This window comes from Rhamphochromis sp. 'chilingali' (genome assembly GCF_963969265.1).
Source record: "Rhamphochromis sp. 'chilingali' genome assembly, chromosome: 22".
Taxonomy (NCBI): domain Eukaryota; kingdom Metazoa; phylum Chordata; class Actinopteri; order Cichliformes; family Cichlidae; genus Rhamphochromis; species Rhamphochromis sp. 'chilingali'.
This window is the reverse complement of record NC_137950.1, coordinates 14,719,411-14,738,386: the sequence shown is the minus strand read 5'-3', so window position 1 is coordinate 14,738,386 and position 18,976 is coordinate 14,719,411. Positions and strand designations below refer to the sequence as shown.

The 18,976-nt window shown below is 37.4% G+C and overlaps 1 protein-coding gene across 1 annotated transcript in view; it reads left to right on the top strand.

Moving 5' to 3' along the window:
- LOC308391256 (integrin alpha-M-like) overlaps positions 1-18,976 on the top strand; it is a 219,646-nt gene that overhangs the window by 60,312 nt on the left and 140,358 nt on the right. Inside the window, exons 6-10 of the mRNA XM_080873824.1 lie at positions 2,775-2,902; positions 2,999-3,144; positions 3,626-3,776; positions 4,583-4,733; positions 5,474-5,547. Coding sequence (XP_080729950.1) covers positions 2,775-2,902; positions 2,999-3,144; positions 3,626-3,776; positions 4,583-4,733; positions 5,474-5,547 — 650 coding nt within the window. The remainder of the gene's footprint in view (positions 1-2,774; positions 2,903-2,998; positions 3,145-3,625; positions 3,777-4,582; positions 4,734-5,473; positions 5,548-18,976) is intronic.

Below are 18,976 nucleotides of genomic sequence, written 5' to 3'. Positions count from 1 at the left end.
CTTCTGTTTACACACACAGCACAGAGAGACACTGGATTATTGCAGTCTATTTCTCATAGTGACAACTTCCCTCAAACAAATGACCATAATTTCCTAACCGTAGAGGCTAGAAAGGTCATTCTTACACCGTTTTGTTCAGAAGTGATTGGGGAATCTTCAAGTGTTGACAATTTATCATTAAAATATGAATTTTTAGAGATATATGACATGGATGACTTGTTGACTTAGAAGCCACGAATTCCCCAATATGCAAATTTGAATGCCTGAGCCCACATATATGATTGGCTGCCTGGGAAGCTGTGTAGGCCCTGATTTGTGGATTTGAATTCCTCAGCCTAAATATATTGAATTTGAATCTTACAATGAGATCATCCCATTAAAAGGCTTTCTCTGTCTCTCTCTCTCTCTCTCTCTCTCTGTCACACACACACGCACACACACACGCACACGCACACACACACACACACACACACACACACACACACACACACACACACCACTTAGCACAATAGTAATAAGTTAAACAGAGAAATTGGAAAAGCAAAATGGACAGCTGAAAAAATGCTGAACATGCTGAGGGTCCCTCAAATATACTTGTTAAATGAAAAAAAAATCAGCAAAAAAATATATAACAGCCACACAATCACAAATATGGACACATATGGAAACACACATGCACAGAGAGACACACACACAAGATCCAATTCAGTCAACCAGTCTAAATATATTGAATTTGAATCTTACAATGAGATCATCCCGTAAAAAGGCTTCCTCTCTCTCTCTCTCTCTCTCTCTCACACACACACACACACACACACACACACACACACACACACACACACACACACACACACACACACACACACACACACACAGAGAAGTAAGCTTCTAGCTCAGTCAAGCAGCCTGGGAGCTGCTGAATTTGAATCCACCAATCAGAGAGCCTGTGCACTTTTTCCCGCCAAAACAGGTGCACGCAGCACAGAGAGACAGGATTTTTGCAGTCTATTTCTCATAATGACGACTCCCCTCAAACAAATGACCATAATTTCCTAACCGTAGGGGCTAGAACGGTCATTCTTACACCGTTTTGTTCAGAAGAGATGGGGGAATCTTAAAGTGTTGACAATTTATCATTAAAATATGAATTATTAAAGATAATTGACTTCTAATGCACCATAACTGAGTAGAGCAAAGCAAAAACTGCCTTGACTTGCCCTCAAACAACGCTTTCTAACTCTAAATCTATTTGGAGTATCAATATCATTCTTCCACCGTAAGAGACAGCACGCTTTGGTGAACAATCATGGAAATTTTCAGGTCTCTGTGGAAATCCATTAAAAAGATATGACGAGAGAAAAAAGTGGTTCATTTCCAGAGTTTGAAATCTGAAGAAATCTGAGCGAAGGACGAATTTCCTACCCTCAAACAAGTCTAACTCATTTCAGAACGGTAATAGGTGAGAAAATAATTCTTGAATTGTGAGCGTCAGGAGTGTCTGAAGATATACCAGGACAAGCCTTATGTCTTAACTTTGCTTCGTTAAGGAGATATGACGATTCGAATATGCCTCTCATTACAGAAATCAAGCGGTGATTTTGAACAAGCTCTCCATTGACTTTCTATGGAGAGTTTTGCGACTTTGTGTTGGTCTGAGGAGATTTGCCAAAATTCTATAAATCCCACAACAATGATAGTGACATTTTCGGAAACCCAGCAAAAATACCTACGTTTTGATGTATAATTTGTGGAAGTTGAGTGAAGATTGAGCAAGTAGCAAGAAGTTGTTCGGACATGAAGAGAAGACTGCAAAACCTTCAGTGGCAGACTGGAAGCCAAGTGCATAGCAACCATAACAACGCATGTATTTTGTGAAAAATCACAATTTTGCAACTCAAAACTTTAAGAGGCATAAAGGTAAAACGGTAAAAGATTTGAAAAAGCTGAATCATACCTGAATAGCCCAATAATTTGAGAACATTTTAAAGTTTGAATGGTTGTTCTACGTGAAAATATGAGGAAGTAGTTAAGTTTCAGAAACAAGCAAATTTTAGCAGAATTGTAGAAGTTTCCCATTCATTTCAATGGGACAAATTAAGCTTAATATTTTAAAAAGTATAATAGTGAAAAATACCAAAAGACATAGCAGGAATTAGCAGAAATAGCAGAATATTTTAAAATTTGAACGGTGAAAATCGGCTGAAAATTGTGGAAGTAGTTAAGTGCCAAAAAGTGTACGGAAGTCCCAAGAGGAACTCAATAGTGTGGATGCTTAAAGCATCCACACAATTAATAATTGTTTAAGTGGCAAAAAATACTCAACCTGCTGAATTATGGCATCTTGGCTTTGTCTCCTCTCAGGTGTGTGGTCCAACCATTCCGAAGGACTGCAGAAGTATCACCATGTACAACGGTGTGTGCTTTCAGATGGAAAGTTTCAAAAGGATCAGACCACCCATACCTTCTTCTATTCAAGGTAACAGTAAATTGTCTTTGCCTCTCTGTCTCTGTCTCTGTCTCTCTCTTACACACACACACACACACACACACACACACACGCACACACACACACACACACACACACACCATGTATATCATTACTCCTGGTACCTGATTACATTTAGTGATGTCCTCTAAAATGTTCGAAGGGGACACTTTAAAGGGACTATGTTTAAATGTGTGGTATTCACTGACCCTTTACCAAGGTACAAAATCCTTTTGCTTGCATTATATGAGTTTAAAACAATATAATTTTGAATCCATCTCTTTGACAGAGTGTAGAACACAAGCAGACATTGCCTTTCTGTTGGATGGTTCAGGCAGTGTAGATAATACTGATTTTCAAACAATGAAGAAATTTGTGAAAGATCTAATCGAATCATTTCTCTCAAGTGACACACAGGTGAGCAGCTGTTGTCCCTCTGTCAGTAAAATCATGGCAAAGACATAAAATAGCTACATTTTTATTTCTATTAAGTATTTTTTCTCTCTTTTTCAGTTTTCTGTTTCCCAGTTCTCTACTTCACCTGAGGTTCACTTTTACTTTAAGAAACTTTCCTCATCTGGATCAGTGGAGACTGACATCAATGACATCAGTCAACAGGAGGGAGCTACTTACACAGCCGAGGCCATCAGATATGTTGTGTAAATAATGCAGTTATAATAGTGAAGAAGTGCAGATACATTATTGTCCAGTTGATTTTTTTCCATAAATCTGATCACATTAAGTACTGTGTGGACTGTATGACTGAGGGAAGCCTTTTAAAAGACACACTGTACACAAACTTGTGCTTCAGAGTGTCATCTTCTACAGAGAAGATGATATGGCCCCAACTGGCTAAATTCAAATATTTGCTGAGTTTAATTTGAAAAAACAAACAAACAAACAAACAAACAAACAAACAAACAAACAAACAAACAAACAAACAAACAAACAAACAAACAAACAAACAAACAAACAAACAAACTTGTATTAGGTTGATTTGTGCAAAAGTTAAAAAAATTGCCAAAGAGAATGACATGCAGAAATAATAATATTAATGCAGTTTACCTGGTTGTGTATAAGTTACAAGATCAACTGTAAAACAATATTTTGAAATTATTTTGATTTTTTTTTATTTGACAGGAACAATGTTTTCACACCACAAAGAGGTTCCAGACAAAATGTCAAGAAGGTCTTGATAGTAATTACTGATGGACAATCTCATGATCGGACTGATCTGGGAGGTGCAGCACAGCTAGCAGAGAGTAAAAACATTGTTCGATTTGCTATTGGGGTAAGTACTTCCATTATTTAAACCTGCAGTATGTTGAGTTTTATAATAATGAGTTTTATTCAGTTGTCACACTACAGTCACATTATGCTGCACTATAGGGAGAAAAGTCCTGAACCACTCACTCACTACAGCTCCTGAAGTTGCTTGGCCGTAGAAACCAATGTTATGAAATTCCTGTCGCACAGCTTTTGTCTAAATGTTTCCACTTTGGAATAATACCACTTAAAGTCAATCATGAAATATACAGGCAGACCAAATAAAATTTGGTGACTTGTTGCAGCAGTGCGATCATATTACAGTACTACACTTAAATTCAGTGAGCTCTTTAGAATGACTCACTCATTCACAAATATTTGTAAATTCAGACTGCATGGCTAAGGGATTGAATTTTTTTTTGCCTGTAGTGATATGACCGAAGACACCCGAATTCAAAGATTAGGAGTTTTGGTTACATGCTGGCCACACATTTGTATATGCACCATATAATGTACATGTAGTGCATTTATTTAAATCAAAGCCAAACTCACTGACCATGTAAAATTTAAATGAAGTCTCTTAAATGAAAAAGCTGAATTACTAATGGAAACATGAGATATGTGTGTAATACAAATACAGCTAGTAGAGGAAAAAATATGTGTAAAAACTATTTCATAGCATGACATAAATGTTATCATGGATTTAGGTTCTATTCAGTGTTAGAGAGTTTAAAACCTGTTTGTAAATCAAGTGAAGTTTAACGAATGTATTTTAATAAAGTGAGCAAATAATTTTTGTAGTATGAGGACTCAAACATATTTGTCAACAAGGTGGGGAATGCATTTGCTAACCCTGATGCCAAAAGAGAACTGCGCACCATTGCATCGTCTCCCTCAAACAAACACGTCTTTCAAGTGGAGAACTTCGACGCACTTGAAGTAATAAGACAGAATCTGCAGGACAAAATTTTCTCAATCGAAGGTACAAACATAAATTTATTGTTACAACTTTGTTAAAATTCCTGTAAATGTTTCAAAAATTAAAATAATTGCACTGTAATAAATGCTACTTTCAGCCGCTCACTTATTCACAAGGGATTTTTTTCACATTCATTATGAGGATCTGTGTCCTTCTGGAATTGAAGCAGTTAACTTTCATTTGTTGTGTAAAATGCTACAATAAGAAGCAACTAAAATTAGTACATTGTATTAACTTTATTGTACTGTATTCAGTAAAGTCACCTGTAAAAGCAAATGTAACTTTACATTTTGTAAAATGAGCAATAAATGCTCAGTAGTTATATAATAAACTGTAAAAAAAAATTTTAACCTCCTAAGACCAGAACTCTTCCACGACATGCATTTTTAATTTCTCTTTGATATTTGGGCATATTGGGGCCAGATGAATGAAAAAACAAAGAATTGCCAGATTATTTTTTTTTACATTATTTTTGTTTTTAAGAAAAATAAGAGCCACATATGAGGATATTTGTTTAAAATTTTGATAGAACAGTAGCAGTATAATGTCCTCGTCAGTGGATATCAGGCCCATGTAGAGCAAAATTGAGTCTAAATAACCCAAAATGTGATGTCCACATATGTGGATGCCAGGTCCTAGGAGGTTAAATAATTACTTGAAGCATAATAAAAGAAATTAATCTTCAAATTGAATTTGACTCATCGTGTCTGTCTTTTACCTTCTCATTTATTTTTCTGTTACAGGATCTCAAAGCAGTGGAGAGTCACTGAAAATGGAAATGTCTCAAGAGGGATTCAGTGCAGTTTATGTGCCCGAGGTAATTAAAACTACCTGAAACTCACCAGACAGTCTAGTCATAGAAAGAAAGATTCACATGTGCCTTTGTGGCAGTTTTTAAGTTCTAATGGCAAATACAGGTTAAACACATTCCAGATTTTAAATGTAAAATAAATTGTATATAAAATGTATTTCCTGTCTGCACTGTAGGGAATTCAGACGTCTATTGTTGGTGCAAACCAGTGGAAGGGAGGCTACGTGCAATACACAACTGGAGGCCAGAAGGTGAAAACATATGAGGATGTGTCTTTGGAGCCTGACAGCTATCTTGGTAAGAATATTACAGCTTTAACAATCTAACTCATACACATGTGATCATGTATATAAACCGCTCTGCTGTAATTCTTTGACACAAACACACTGAAGAGTTTGCATAACAGACATAATTTAACAGGATTAATCAGGAATCTTAATCTGCCTTCTCCTTTTGAAAACCAAAATTCTAGGTTACTCCATGGCGATTGCTAAATCCTGGCATGGCTCTCTGACAGTTGTTGGTGCTCCAAGATATAAACACAGAGGAGTTGTGTTTGCTGTTAACAGAGAAAACTTGAAAAACCAAAAGATTGAGCCCTTTTCATCACAGGTATGCATTTGTATTAAGACAGATATGAATTAAATTATAATTTCCATAGAAATGATCTCAGATACAAAAATAATCATATCTTCCTTACACAGTATCAGACTGGTGCATATTTCGGGGCAGAGGTGTGTACCATGGACATAAATAATGATGACATCACTGATCTGATCTTCATATCAGCCCCAATGTACACGGAGCCTGATAGAGAGGGAAGAGTTTATGTTTGCAGACTAACTGGTTTGGTAAATCACAGTTTTATCTAATCCAATTAAATTAATCGGTTTATTTGTCAAATTTTTATTAACTATAAAATATTCACTCTCCTGCTTTCAGATTGTGGAGTGTAATTTTGATGATCCGTTAATACTAAGAGGACATGCAGCTGTCAAAGGAAGGTTCGGCTCTTCTCTTGCTGTGCTGCCTGATCTAAACTCAGATGGATTCATGGATTTGGCAGTTGGAGCACCTTTGGAGAATAATGGTGAAGGCAGCGTCTACATATTTAATGGTGAAGGAGGAGGAATCAGTCCTACTTACTCACAGGTACACAACATCAAAGACCTCACAAAGATGTCTAAACTCATCTATCAAGTAAAGTCAATATTTTACGAAATCTGATTAATTAAAATATTTCAGAGAATTACTGGCTCTGAGGTCCAGTCAGGACTGAAGTTCTTTGGCGTGTCAATCAGTCAGTCGTCTTTTGACCAGAGTGGTGATGAACTGCCTGACTTAGCGGTGGGTTCAAAGGGTAGAGTTGCCTTACTGAGGTAAGTCCAGGTAATGGTCAAATATTTAGGTACATTCTAAAGTTCATTATTATAAGAATGGCACATTTACAAATATATTTTATTAAAAGCTTTAATGATTTATGTTAAATTATTACACAAATCATTTACAATAATTTAGAGCATTTATATTTTTTGGGGTTTGGGGTATGATTTAGACCTACTTCAATTTTTATTAAGTTTTTAGTTTCTGACTTTCTAGTGCGCCCCAGTGTTTCCCTTTATTCTCATACTTACCTCTCTGAATAATTTGTTTATTATTTTCAGTTGTGTTTTGTTTCATTGTTTCCAATCTCCATCATTATCTGATGTTTTATACTGTCTGAGTCTCCCTCTGTTCCTTGTTGCATATTCCCTTTAAATAAGTCCTGTGATTTCTGGTTTGAATCCCTTGCTTTTTTTTTTGTTTTTGTTTTGAAAGTATTCAGCATTAAAGCTGCCTTTTCAGTTTAGATATCATTTCTCAGGTCCATATTTTCCCTTTCACACAGCTTAACCCAGACAATTAGATAAAATCAAAAGTTCTCTTTCCAAAAGGAAATTCTCCCCTTTAACAGGAAGAAACCTCTGTCTGAACACGGCTCAGGCAGGGGCAGCCATCTGCCATGTCCTTCACACGTGTTCTTTTTACTTTCCAGATCAAGACCCATAGTAATGGTGAGAGCTGAGGTATCGTTTAGCCCAAACAAAATCCCTACACAGAATGTAGACTGCTCAAAACCATTAGAGAATACAGCTGAAATCTGCTTGACTATGAGCAGAGTGTCTACAGTCGGCACAGGTTAATCATCCTTCTCTCTTTTTCTCAATCACTGCACATCATTTTAATTTTATTGTATTGAAACTTTCAACATTAAAATCAAATTCTATTCCTCTATTTTAGCTCGAGCAAGGATTGATTACACTATAACACTGGATGCCACTCGCAAGCCTCCAAACAACCGAGCTTACATCAGTGGGAAACAACGAGAGCAGTCTGGATCAGTTACTGTTGACTTAGGAATAAAAAAATGTTCACCTGTAAAATTCCTCATTGAGGTAAGATCTAATAGCAATCTTAAAATAAAGCCCTTAAAAGTCATTAAACTTAAGATTTTGTTTAATTAACTTTACTTTTAAGACTCCTCCAACATTGAACCTAAACCTCTTCTTGCAGGCTTGCCCCGAAGACGCTCTCAACCAACTTTCCAATGAGCTCAAATTCACGTTTGATGGTTCGGCCTCAAACACCAACCTCAGACCAAGTCTTGCCCCGCAGGCCCAAACAACAACCATTCATCCTGTAAGTAAACCTTTAAAAACCCTATTAGCTGACCAACTGAGGCTAGTCTTTATGAAGTTATGAGAAACTTTTAGGTTTGCTCTTAACTTTACTGAATCAATTTTATTGTAGGCATGCAACTGACTGATACTTCTTTGAGCGACTTCTGTGCAAGTACTTGAAGTAAATGAGTCACCATTAGTGCAGTGACGCCATGTTTTAAGCTGAGCCCATGAAGGCCTTCTGCCTGTTCAGAAATAAATATCAAACAGAAAAAAAATGTGTTTTTAAGTCACACATATGACCTTCCTCTTAGTATTTATGTATGAATACAAAGCTGACAGCAAAAAGCAAATATGAAACCCTGCAAAAAGAGACTTTCAAGCTATCGCCACGGTGATTCTACTTTAGAAACATGAACAGGTAGAAGCAGAGGCTGCAGCCTGACAGCTTATCATTTTGTTACATGTTGAACTTCAGGGTCTTGCTGCTGACCTGAGGTCGACATTCACTCAGCTAACATAACTCTGAGTACTTGTATCAGCATGTTGTCTGTGCAGGTGATTGCAAAGAGCTGAAGTTGTGTTAGCAGCATAATGCAGTTGTTTCTGTCCATGATGCATTTTACACTTTACCATCATGCTCTCAATCTTTATAAATAAAAATTTAAATAAAAATCCTTCTTTTGGTTCATAAAACTCCAGAACAACTGCTTCCTCAGTCTCTCAAAAAACCTCACATCAGATCAGGTGCAGCTTTTTGAACTGTTCCTACCATTAGATTAGAAGTGTGCTAAAGGGAGGGGTTTCTGTTACTGTGGCTCTGTGTTTACAAAACAGACTCAAAGTCCTTTTAATTTGTGCAGGGTTGCAGTTATTAACTGTGTTTTTTGTGTGTATATATTAACTGTACTTTCTGTCTTTGTAAAGTTTTATTTTGTTGATTTTATTGCCCGTAGACCTACATGTGGTAGCACATTGGATCACCATAAAACCACTTATTTAGTCTTTAAATAATTTATAATGTGTACTTTTCCATCATGCTCTCTTCCACAGTTAGGGTTTGAGATCAACTGCGGCACTGATAACAAATGCGTTGATAACCTGAAAGTGGATTTCAACTTCACCAGGTGAGGCACAGTTACAGTGGGATGCAAAAGTCTGGGCAACCCTGTTAATAGTCATTATTTTCCTGTATAAATCGTTGGTTGTTACAATAAAAATGTCAGTTAAATATATCACACAGTGATATTTGAGAAGTGAAATGAAATTTATTGGATTTACAGAAAGTGTGCAATAATTGTTTAAACAAAATCAGGCAGCTGCATAAATTTGGGCACCACAAAAAAAGAAATAAAATCAATATTTAGTAGATCCGCCTTTTGCAGAAATTACAGCCTCTAAACGCTTCGTGTAGGTTCCAATGAGAGTCTGGATTGTGGTTGAAGGTATTTTGGACCATTCCTCTTTACAAAACATCTCTAGTTCATTCAGGTTTGATGGCGTCCGAGCATGGACAGCTCTCTTTAACTCACACCACAGATTTTCAATAATATTCAGGCCTGGGGACTGAGATGGCCGTTCCAGAACGATGTACTTGTTCCTCTGCATGAATGCCTTAGTGGATTTTGAACAGCGTTTCGGGCCGTTGTCTTGTTGAAAGATCCAGCCCCGGCGCCGCTTCAGCTTTGTCACTGATTCCTGGACATTGGTCTCCAGAATCTGCTGATACTGAGTGTAATCCATGTGTCCCTCAACTTTGACAAGATTCCCAGTCCCTGCACTGGCCACAGAGCCCCACAGCATGATGGAACCACCACCATATTTTACTGTAGGTAGCAGATGTTTTTCTTGGAATGCTGTGCTCTTTTTCCTCCATGCATAACGCCCCTTGTTATGCCCAAATAGCTCAATTTTAGTGTCATCAGTCCACAGCACCTTATTCCAGAATGAAGCTGGCTTGTCCAACTGTGCTTTAGCAAACCTCAAGCGGCTCTGTTTGTGCTGTGGGCAGAGAAAAGGCTTCCTCTGCATCACTCTCGCATACAGCATCTCCTTGTGTAAAGTGCACCGAATGCTTGAACGATGCACAGTGACTCCATCTGCTGCAAGATGATGTTGTAGGTCTTTGGTGCTGGTCTGTGGGTTGACTCTGACTGTTCTCACCATTCATCACTTCTGTCTATCCGAGATTTTTCTTGGTCTGCCACTTCGAGCCTTAACTTGAACTGAGCCTGTGGTCTTCAATTTTCTCAATATGTTCCTAACTGTGGAAACAGACAGCTTAAATCTCTGAGACAACTTTCTGTGTCCTTCCCCTAAAAACCATGATGGTGAACAATCTTTGTCTTCAGGTCATTTGAGAGTTGTTTTGAGACCCCCATGTTGCTACTCTTCAGAGAAAATTAAAAGAGGAGGGAAACTTATAATTGACCCCCTTAAATTATCTCATTATTGGATTCACCTGTGTATGTAGGTCAGGGGTCACTGAGCTTACCAAGGCAAGTTCAATTCCAATAATTAGTTTTAAAGGTTTTGGAATCAATAAAATGACAACAGTGCCCAAATTTATGCACCTGCCTGATTTTGTTTAAACAATATTGCACACTTTCTGTAAATCCAATGAACTTCATTTCCATCCATCCATCCATTGGCTTCCGCTTATCCTTTTCAGGGTCGCGGGGGGCGCTGGAGCCTATCCCAGCTGTCATAGGGCGAGAGGCAGGGTACACCCTGGACAGGTCGCCAGTCTGAACTTCATTTCACTTCTCAAATATCACTGTGTGTGTCTCCTATATGATATATTTAACTGACATTTTATATTGTAACAACCAACGATTTATACAGGAAAATAATGACTATTATCAAGGTTGCCCAAACTTTTGCATACCACTGTACAAAACTTAAGCTTTGCTTGTGCGTCTTGTTTTCTTCAAATGTGTTGTTATTTGCAAGTTGTACTTAATGTCACTTAACTTGTCCTTATACAACCATTATTAATATTTTTGAAACTGATGACACTGTTGTTTTTGTGCTACCCATATGGAAAAGAAATAGAAAAAACTTATAAAAGACTTGCATAAGATGTGGCCTACTTCATATAGTGCATCATATAAGGCTTATATGATTTACTAATGAAAGTGGCCACTTTCTCATTACTTTCATATATTTTTTTAGTAAGTATCCAAAACATACAAGTTTCGTTTATATAATTATTCCAGTGATCTTATATCTGTTTTCACTCTTGTATGCTTTTCATACAAGTTTCACACAAGACAGATACAAATTTATAAGATTTATCTTTTCCATATGGGGTGGATTCGGGAGGACGGACAGCAATAAGACGGTCACTGAGAATGTATATAAATCTTATACAATTTGTATCTGTCTTGTGTGAAACTTGTATGAAAAGCATACAAGAGTGAAAACAGATATAAGATCCCTGGAATAATTATATAAACGAAACTTGTATGTTTTGGATACTTACTAAAACAATATATGAAAGTGTCCACTTTCATGAGTAAATCATATAAGCCTTTTATGATTCACTATATGAAGTAGGCCACATCTGATGAAAGTCTTTCATACGTTTTTTTCTATTTCTTTTCCATATGGGGAACCAGCAAGTATTAGAATGTTAACTCACTAAGAATGGACGAATGTTTTTGTTTTTTTTTCACTTTTAGCATCAGTATCTTAGCAAAGCCATTTACCTTACTGTTTGAGCTGGAAAATAACATGGTTTATCAAAGCTCAAAGTGCATTACATTTGGAATACTGTGACATTAGTATGCTTCTAGTCTTGTCTTGTTTTGCCTTGTTCTCATCGGGCTTTGTACTCTGTCAGATCCTCAGAGGTTAAAGTGGGTATTGAAGAGCTTTTGAATGTCACAGTCACAGTGGAGAATAGAGGAGAAAACTCCTACAACAGCCGTGTTATTCTCACGTACCCAGCTGGACTCTCCTACAGGAAGTTTACGATTCAGCAGGTAAAGCATCAGGATCAAGTCTGTTTCAGTTCATCACTGATCTGCTGCTCTTCCAATCCATTCAGCAGTCATTTTTTTCCTAATAAAGGGACGAATCGAGTGCAACTCCTTGGACAGTGAAGATGGTTTGTCACAAGGAAGGACAGACTGCACTATTGACAAGCCAATTTTCAAGAGCAAAACTGGGGTTTGTTTCTTTTTTTAATTGTATTTGTACAGAACATCTTTTATCTCTTTCTTTTTTCTGACTTTTGCACAATTTAAAGACAAAGGGAAGTCACTCATTTCTCTCATTCATTTAAGGCTTCCTTAATTGTCTCCTATGGGATTGAACCCAATAGTCAACTTGAGAGGAAGATCTTTGTCACTGCAAATGCCACCAGGTACTGTTGCTTTGGTATAGATACTCTTAATATATGCAACAGCACCACAGATACAGAACAGATTTTTTTTCTTTTCTCTTTCAGTGGAAATCAGGAGCATGCATCTACAAGTGAACTCTACAAAAAGAAATCGATTGATGTAAAATACAGCATTTTTATGACATTTGAAAGGTGTGTGTTGTTATGTTTGTAACAAAAGAAATCACACAGTAACAAATGTTCTATTACATAATGTATATTTAAACCTCAAAATATGTCTGTTTAGCTCACTCAGCTATAACAATTTCACATTTGGGAAGAACGATTTGAAGAAACCAGTCCAAAAGTCAGTTAAGGTAAAATATAACTTCTATCTGTCTGTGAAGGTTCTCAGTCATCCAGGTCATCGTAGTCTAAGGGGCTTGGAAAGAGAAGCATCTGGACTTCTTTGAGTTTCCTTGAAGACGTTTCACCTCTCATCCGAGAAGCTTCTTCAGTTCTAAGGTCAAATGGTGGAGAGTCCCAGATTTAAACCCAGTGGGAGTTTCCCCCCAAAGAGGGACAAAGGACCCCCTGATGATCCTCTACCTAATCACATGAGCCAAGGTGTGAAAGCGGGTGTGGGGCACAATCAGCCAGGGTTTCAGGTGAGCTCATTGTGAAACCTGGCCCCACCCTATCATGTGATTTCCTGAGGTCAGATGGCCCAGGATGTAAGTGGGCGTTAAGGCGTCTGGGAAGGGATCTCAAAACTGGATTATAGATGGCAGACAGTTGGTGTCGTAAACCCCCGTGTCACTTATTGTAGCCAACCTTTACATGGAGGAAGTGAAAAGCAAGGCTTTTGGCTCTTTTAAAGGGAGAGTACCCAGTACCAACTTTCACACCTTGGCTCATGTGATTAGGTAGAGGATCATCAGGGGTCATTTGTCCCTCTTTGGGGGGAAACTCCCACTGGGTTTAAATCTGGGACTCTCCACCATTTGACCTTAGAACTGAAGAAGCTTCTCGGATGAGAGGTGAAACGTCTTCAAGCAACTCAAAGAAGTCCAGATGCTTTTCTTTCCAAGCTCCTTAGACTATAACTTCTATCCTCTTTAAAAGTTTATTGTATGATTTAGACCTAACTCTAATTCATTTGGTCCTTTTCTTCATTCATTTAGGTCACAAATGATATCAGAGCGCTTAATTTCACTGTGGTGATCAGGGTTCCAGTGAGGCTTGGTGAAAAAGACATTTGGGTGGATTTGAGCAGTCTACAGGTAATATTTATGTAATATATGTTTTAGCTGCTGAAACTACAAATAACTTTATTGTGGATGGATGCATATGGTAAAATTAAGACCAATAAAACTTAAATCAAACATATGTCAGATTCCAGACTGTCAGAAAGGAGATGAGGAAGAACCAAGTGTCAGAGATTTTGTTACGAAGATACAAAAGGATAAAGTGGTGGTAAGTATGCCTCTGCACTTTACCTGTTCAAATTTAACCTAATTGTAGATTTAAACAAACAAACAAAAATCACATTACACTGGATCACAGCTTGTGTTGCATCTTCTCTTTAAATCACAGGACTGCTCTGTAGCCACATGCAGAGTGTTCAAGTGCAACACGTTCCTGGAAAGACTGCAGAGTACGACGTACAAAATCTCTGCCAACATTAGTTCACGATGGATACAGCAGGTAACTGGAGGGATTTTGGGGTTAAATGAAAGATTTTTTTTTTTTTTACAACTGTTAAGCTTTACATTTTTTCTTAGATTGGACTTCAATCTGCTAAATTCCTCTTGACCAGCACAGCCAGTCTTGATTACGACAAAACCCAGTACATCTACTTTTCAACAGGGTCTGACAACAGTCCTCCTGTTCGCAAGGTGTGTACACATTATTTTCTCTCATTTTACTTATTAAGAGTTTCATTGGTATCAACATCCTGTCACTTCATCTCTCAGATTGAGGCAGAGGTAGAAGTTTACCCTGAGCCAGATTTCACCAAAGAGATCGTTGGAGGATGTCTGGGAGGGTTGGCTTTTCTGGCCTTACTCACAGCTGGCCTGTATAAGGTGAAAGACTCCTCTTACACTTTTTCAACTAATCAGTTATAAAGGTTTTAGAGAACATATCCTGTTGAAAATAGTTTAATGGTTATTATATTTACTCATATACCTTGATTATTTTTGTTCATTTTTAATGCACGATTGTTACATTTATGTGGGGGTTTTTTTTTCACTCCTAGGCTGGATTCTTCAAGAGCAAATACAAACAGATGATAAATGAAAATGCTGCAGATGGTCCGAGTCCTGGGACTGATGCAGGCGCAACCCTACCAGAGTAAAAAAGATCACATATGTAGTTGTACATTTAATTTATATGAAATCTATAGATCCTCTGGATAGTTTTAGGAGTGAACATTGTAGGTACAAATGTCCATTCTACTACATTTGATTGATCGAATAAAAACAGCTTGCTGTGTCTAATATCACTCATATAGTTCCCTCACTTGTGGTCAAGACATTGAAAACAGGCTCACAATACTGTATTTTGTGAGGAATCCTTCTGCTCATCTTTCAATTTAAATTACTGCAAACATTGTACAGTGAAACTAATTGTCATGCCATCATGTACTGTAAAACTTTTCAAATTCAATAGATACAGTTAAAAAACACTTTGCTTGCTTTAAAAAACTGAACTTGTGAAATGTGACTTGCTTTTTTGAGAAATAATGGACAGGGTATGCAATGTTTTAGCTCTGTGATGTGACTTTGCATAAAAAGTATTTCTCATACGTCAGTGTTTGTCATTTGCAATATGTAAAAAAAAATTGTTTTTGGTTTCATATGATGAAGTTATAATTAGAAAGATGTTAGAGGAAACAATTCGTTAAACAAGTACTTGGAGCAATAAAACACAGAGACCTTAGATCTGTCTTTTCAAACGTGCACGGGTGAGGCCCAAAGGAAACCCATAACAAAAGATAACAGCAGTTTATCATAAGTTTATTAAAAAAATCATTTTTATACAACATATTGTCATGTTGTCTTTGATGCATGGTCAATCATCCAGATAAGAAAATACTTGTAGACATGACAACACGGGCTTGATAACATGAAACACACAGACAAGAAATACAAGTCATACTGACACAGAGAACAAGAGCAGACTCACACAAAGGGACATAGATGAAAACCTAAACCAGAATAGCACTCAACTATAAGAAATCAAAAATACAAAATGAACTCAAAATACTGTGTCACAGACCCAGCCCCTGATACACAGAAACAGCAATTCGAAACAACAGCATTGCAGACGTGGAAACAGAGCAACTGTGGACGAAAGTTTCGGCCTGTCTTAGCAATCCAAAGCACCCAGCATCCAACATCAGCATGGAAGAGAGGAAGGCACTCACCTTGGATGTTGTTGAGAAGATGAGAGAGGTCATTATGGAGGCAGATGAAAGAATGGTCTCGTATGATGTTACATCTCTTTTCACGGAAGCGTTCGAAAGAGATTACAGGATGACCCCAAATTCAGCAACAGGACCACTCTCTGCAGCGACCAAGTGTGATTGCTCTTTGAACTGTCAGTATGAGGGACTTTTAAAAGTTGATGTGTACCATAAAGCAATGCATAGTGATCAGTGTTTTTAAAGTTTGACTCTCATCATCAACTGGAGCACAAAATGGGTGTCATTAGGATGCCACAACACAGAGCGAACACAGATGTCCACAGACACAGCGGCCAGGGAAGCAGAAGAACATCATATCAAGACGGCCCTGAGTAAATGTGCTTATCCCAGCAGTACATTGGAAAGCACCTAAAGAAAGCTCCAGGTGATCCAGGAGAGAAGAAGGACAACTGCTGTTTAAGTGAAAACCCTAAGTGTCAGGAATATCGATCCAGTTCAATTTTATTTATACAGCGCTAAATCACAACACAGTCGACTCAGGGAGATTTATATTGTAAAATAGACCCTACAATAATACAACAGTTGAGATGCATTTTCTCTAAACGCTGCATCTCTGTGGATTTTAAATCCTAAAACATGCAGCGCCAAAATAGGGTCTACCCCTAGGATCTGGTCCTCCGGCACAAAGTAGAGTAATATAGGAGGATTGCCATGATTTATACATTGTATCATATATACATATATTAAACAACCTCTGGCGAAGCATATGGCACAGTACAGAAGAGCTAACTCGTTAGGCCAAGACTCCACAGTCTATTCACACCTACAGACCAGTAGCCACTCTTTCAACCATGAGGATGTACACATCCTGGACAGGGAGGAACGCTGGTTTGAGCGCAGAGTCAAGGAGGCCATTTACATATCTCTGAATAGAGGAGGGGGCCTAAGGGTACATCTTTCACCATCTTACAACGCTGTGACTGCAGACATTCCCTAAATCTCTGTGAATGGTACTCATGTTCTCAGATCAGTAGTGATTGATCAATGATCAATGAGCTTTTATTGGTGGTTGTTGATCAATGGTAACGATAATTTGCATATTAATCATCTAGAAACTGACCTCACAGCCCATTACTCGCCAGTGGTGCGAGTTTCAGTCATTGTGCAAAGGTACTGTTTATAAAGTTGGGGAAACCTGCAGACAGCTGAAACTGAAGAAGTCACTTGAATGAGTGACAAAATGTTTCTTCCACCGAATTGGCTACATCCAGATGAACAGAATCAACTTTTTGGGATAAAGCCATCTTATTGTAATAAATGTAAAGTCATTTGAGTGGTTAAGCTAGATCCTGTGCTGTGGTGAAGGAGAACCATGGGTAGGACATGATGGAAACCTTCGAGCTATTTTAACTAACACCTATCAAACATTATTGCATCTCACTCTCATAACCTGTATCTCATTGTACAACTGTATAGTGACAATAAAGGAATTCTATTGTATTCTATTCTATTCTATAGCCCATGCCTGTTGTTTAAAACTTCTGACTCTGTTCTTAATGCCTCAGTCTGTCTCTTTTGAAAACTCCTTAAAATGTGTAATACATTTTTGAACTTTTTTATTGGTAAGTTGAGGCTGCCACCAGGCTGATATTTTAGTTTCTGACCTTCTACCTCTCTGTCATTCTGCAGTTTTCAACCATTTTAAAGCCTGTGACTTTGACCCTCCAGTTCTTCCCTTGATGCTGTTACTTCTTGATTTTTTTGAGGAGATTTTTTCCTACAGTAGGTCTGGTGGTTCTTGCCATGATTAATTGCAGTGTGTCTTCTTCTGTGGTCCTTCCATATATTAAACATGCAGTAATATATATATATATGTATATATGTATACAGTATATATACACACACACATACATATATACACACACATACATATATACACACACATATATATACATATACATACATATACATATATATGCATATACATATATGTACATATACATACATACAGAGGTGGAGCCAGACATTTGAAACACACGGGGCTTAGCCCTAAAGGGTAGTATGCATGTGGAAGTGGACTAAACCCCAATTCAACCAGACCAAGAACTGATCCGGAATTAAAACAGGACTACAACAGTTCAATATCAGGACTACTGAGGACTTAACCAAGACAGAACCAGAATCAGAACTAAATGATAGTAGCACTAAAAATCATCATAGACCTGCACTACACTTATTTTTTAAGTCGACTATTTAGATTGAGAGACGTTTATATAATTATTTAGCCTTGTTGTGCAAACAAGCCTGCATAACTTAATAAATGTAGAATTTGAAAAATAGCAAACCTAAAAAGAAACACTAGGTTCGAGATACATGGAAAACCTATGATACGGTGATACTTTTGGCAAACGACCATTTGACTAACATGTGTGTCTCACCTGCTCTTGTTCCATCTCTGTTCTGTCCTCATTCTCCATCTCCCTCTCTGTTCCTCTCTCTCCCTCTTTGTCATGACAATCATCAAATATACAGTTGAAACCAGATATTTACAAACTCTTCAGATAAAAACACAAACACTTTTTTAATTGTAACATCAAATCAGACTAAATGTTTATTTTTTTAGATTGATAAATATAAAAAACATATTTGTTAACTTTAAGAGTAAAAAGAGAAACTATCTGTATTTCTTAATTGCAAATGGCACCAAATTGTATTCAAAGTTGAGCCACACTTATGGAGCTCCACAGTTCTTTTTCTGGTGTTTTGGTTGACATCTCTTGATTTTCCCATTTCAAAGAAACAGGCTCTGTGTTTTGCCTTATATGCATCCACAGCTGTGCCACCAATTTACTCACATGGACTCTACTAACCTATCAGAAGCTTCTTCAGCTCAGAATGGAATCATCTGGAGTTTTCTTATTAATTAACAATAAACTTAGTGTATATGTACTCCTAAATTTGATGAAAGTGATAAAAAAAATAGACAGCTCCCTCTTTTTATTCTGACATTTAACTAAT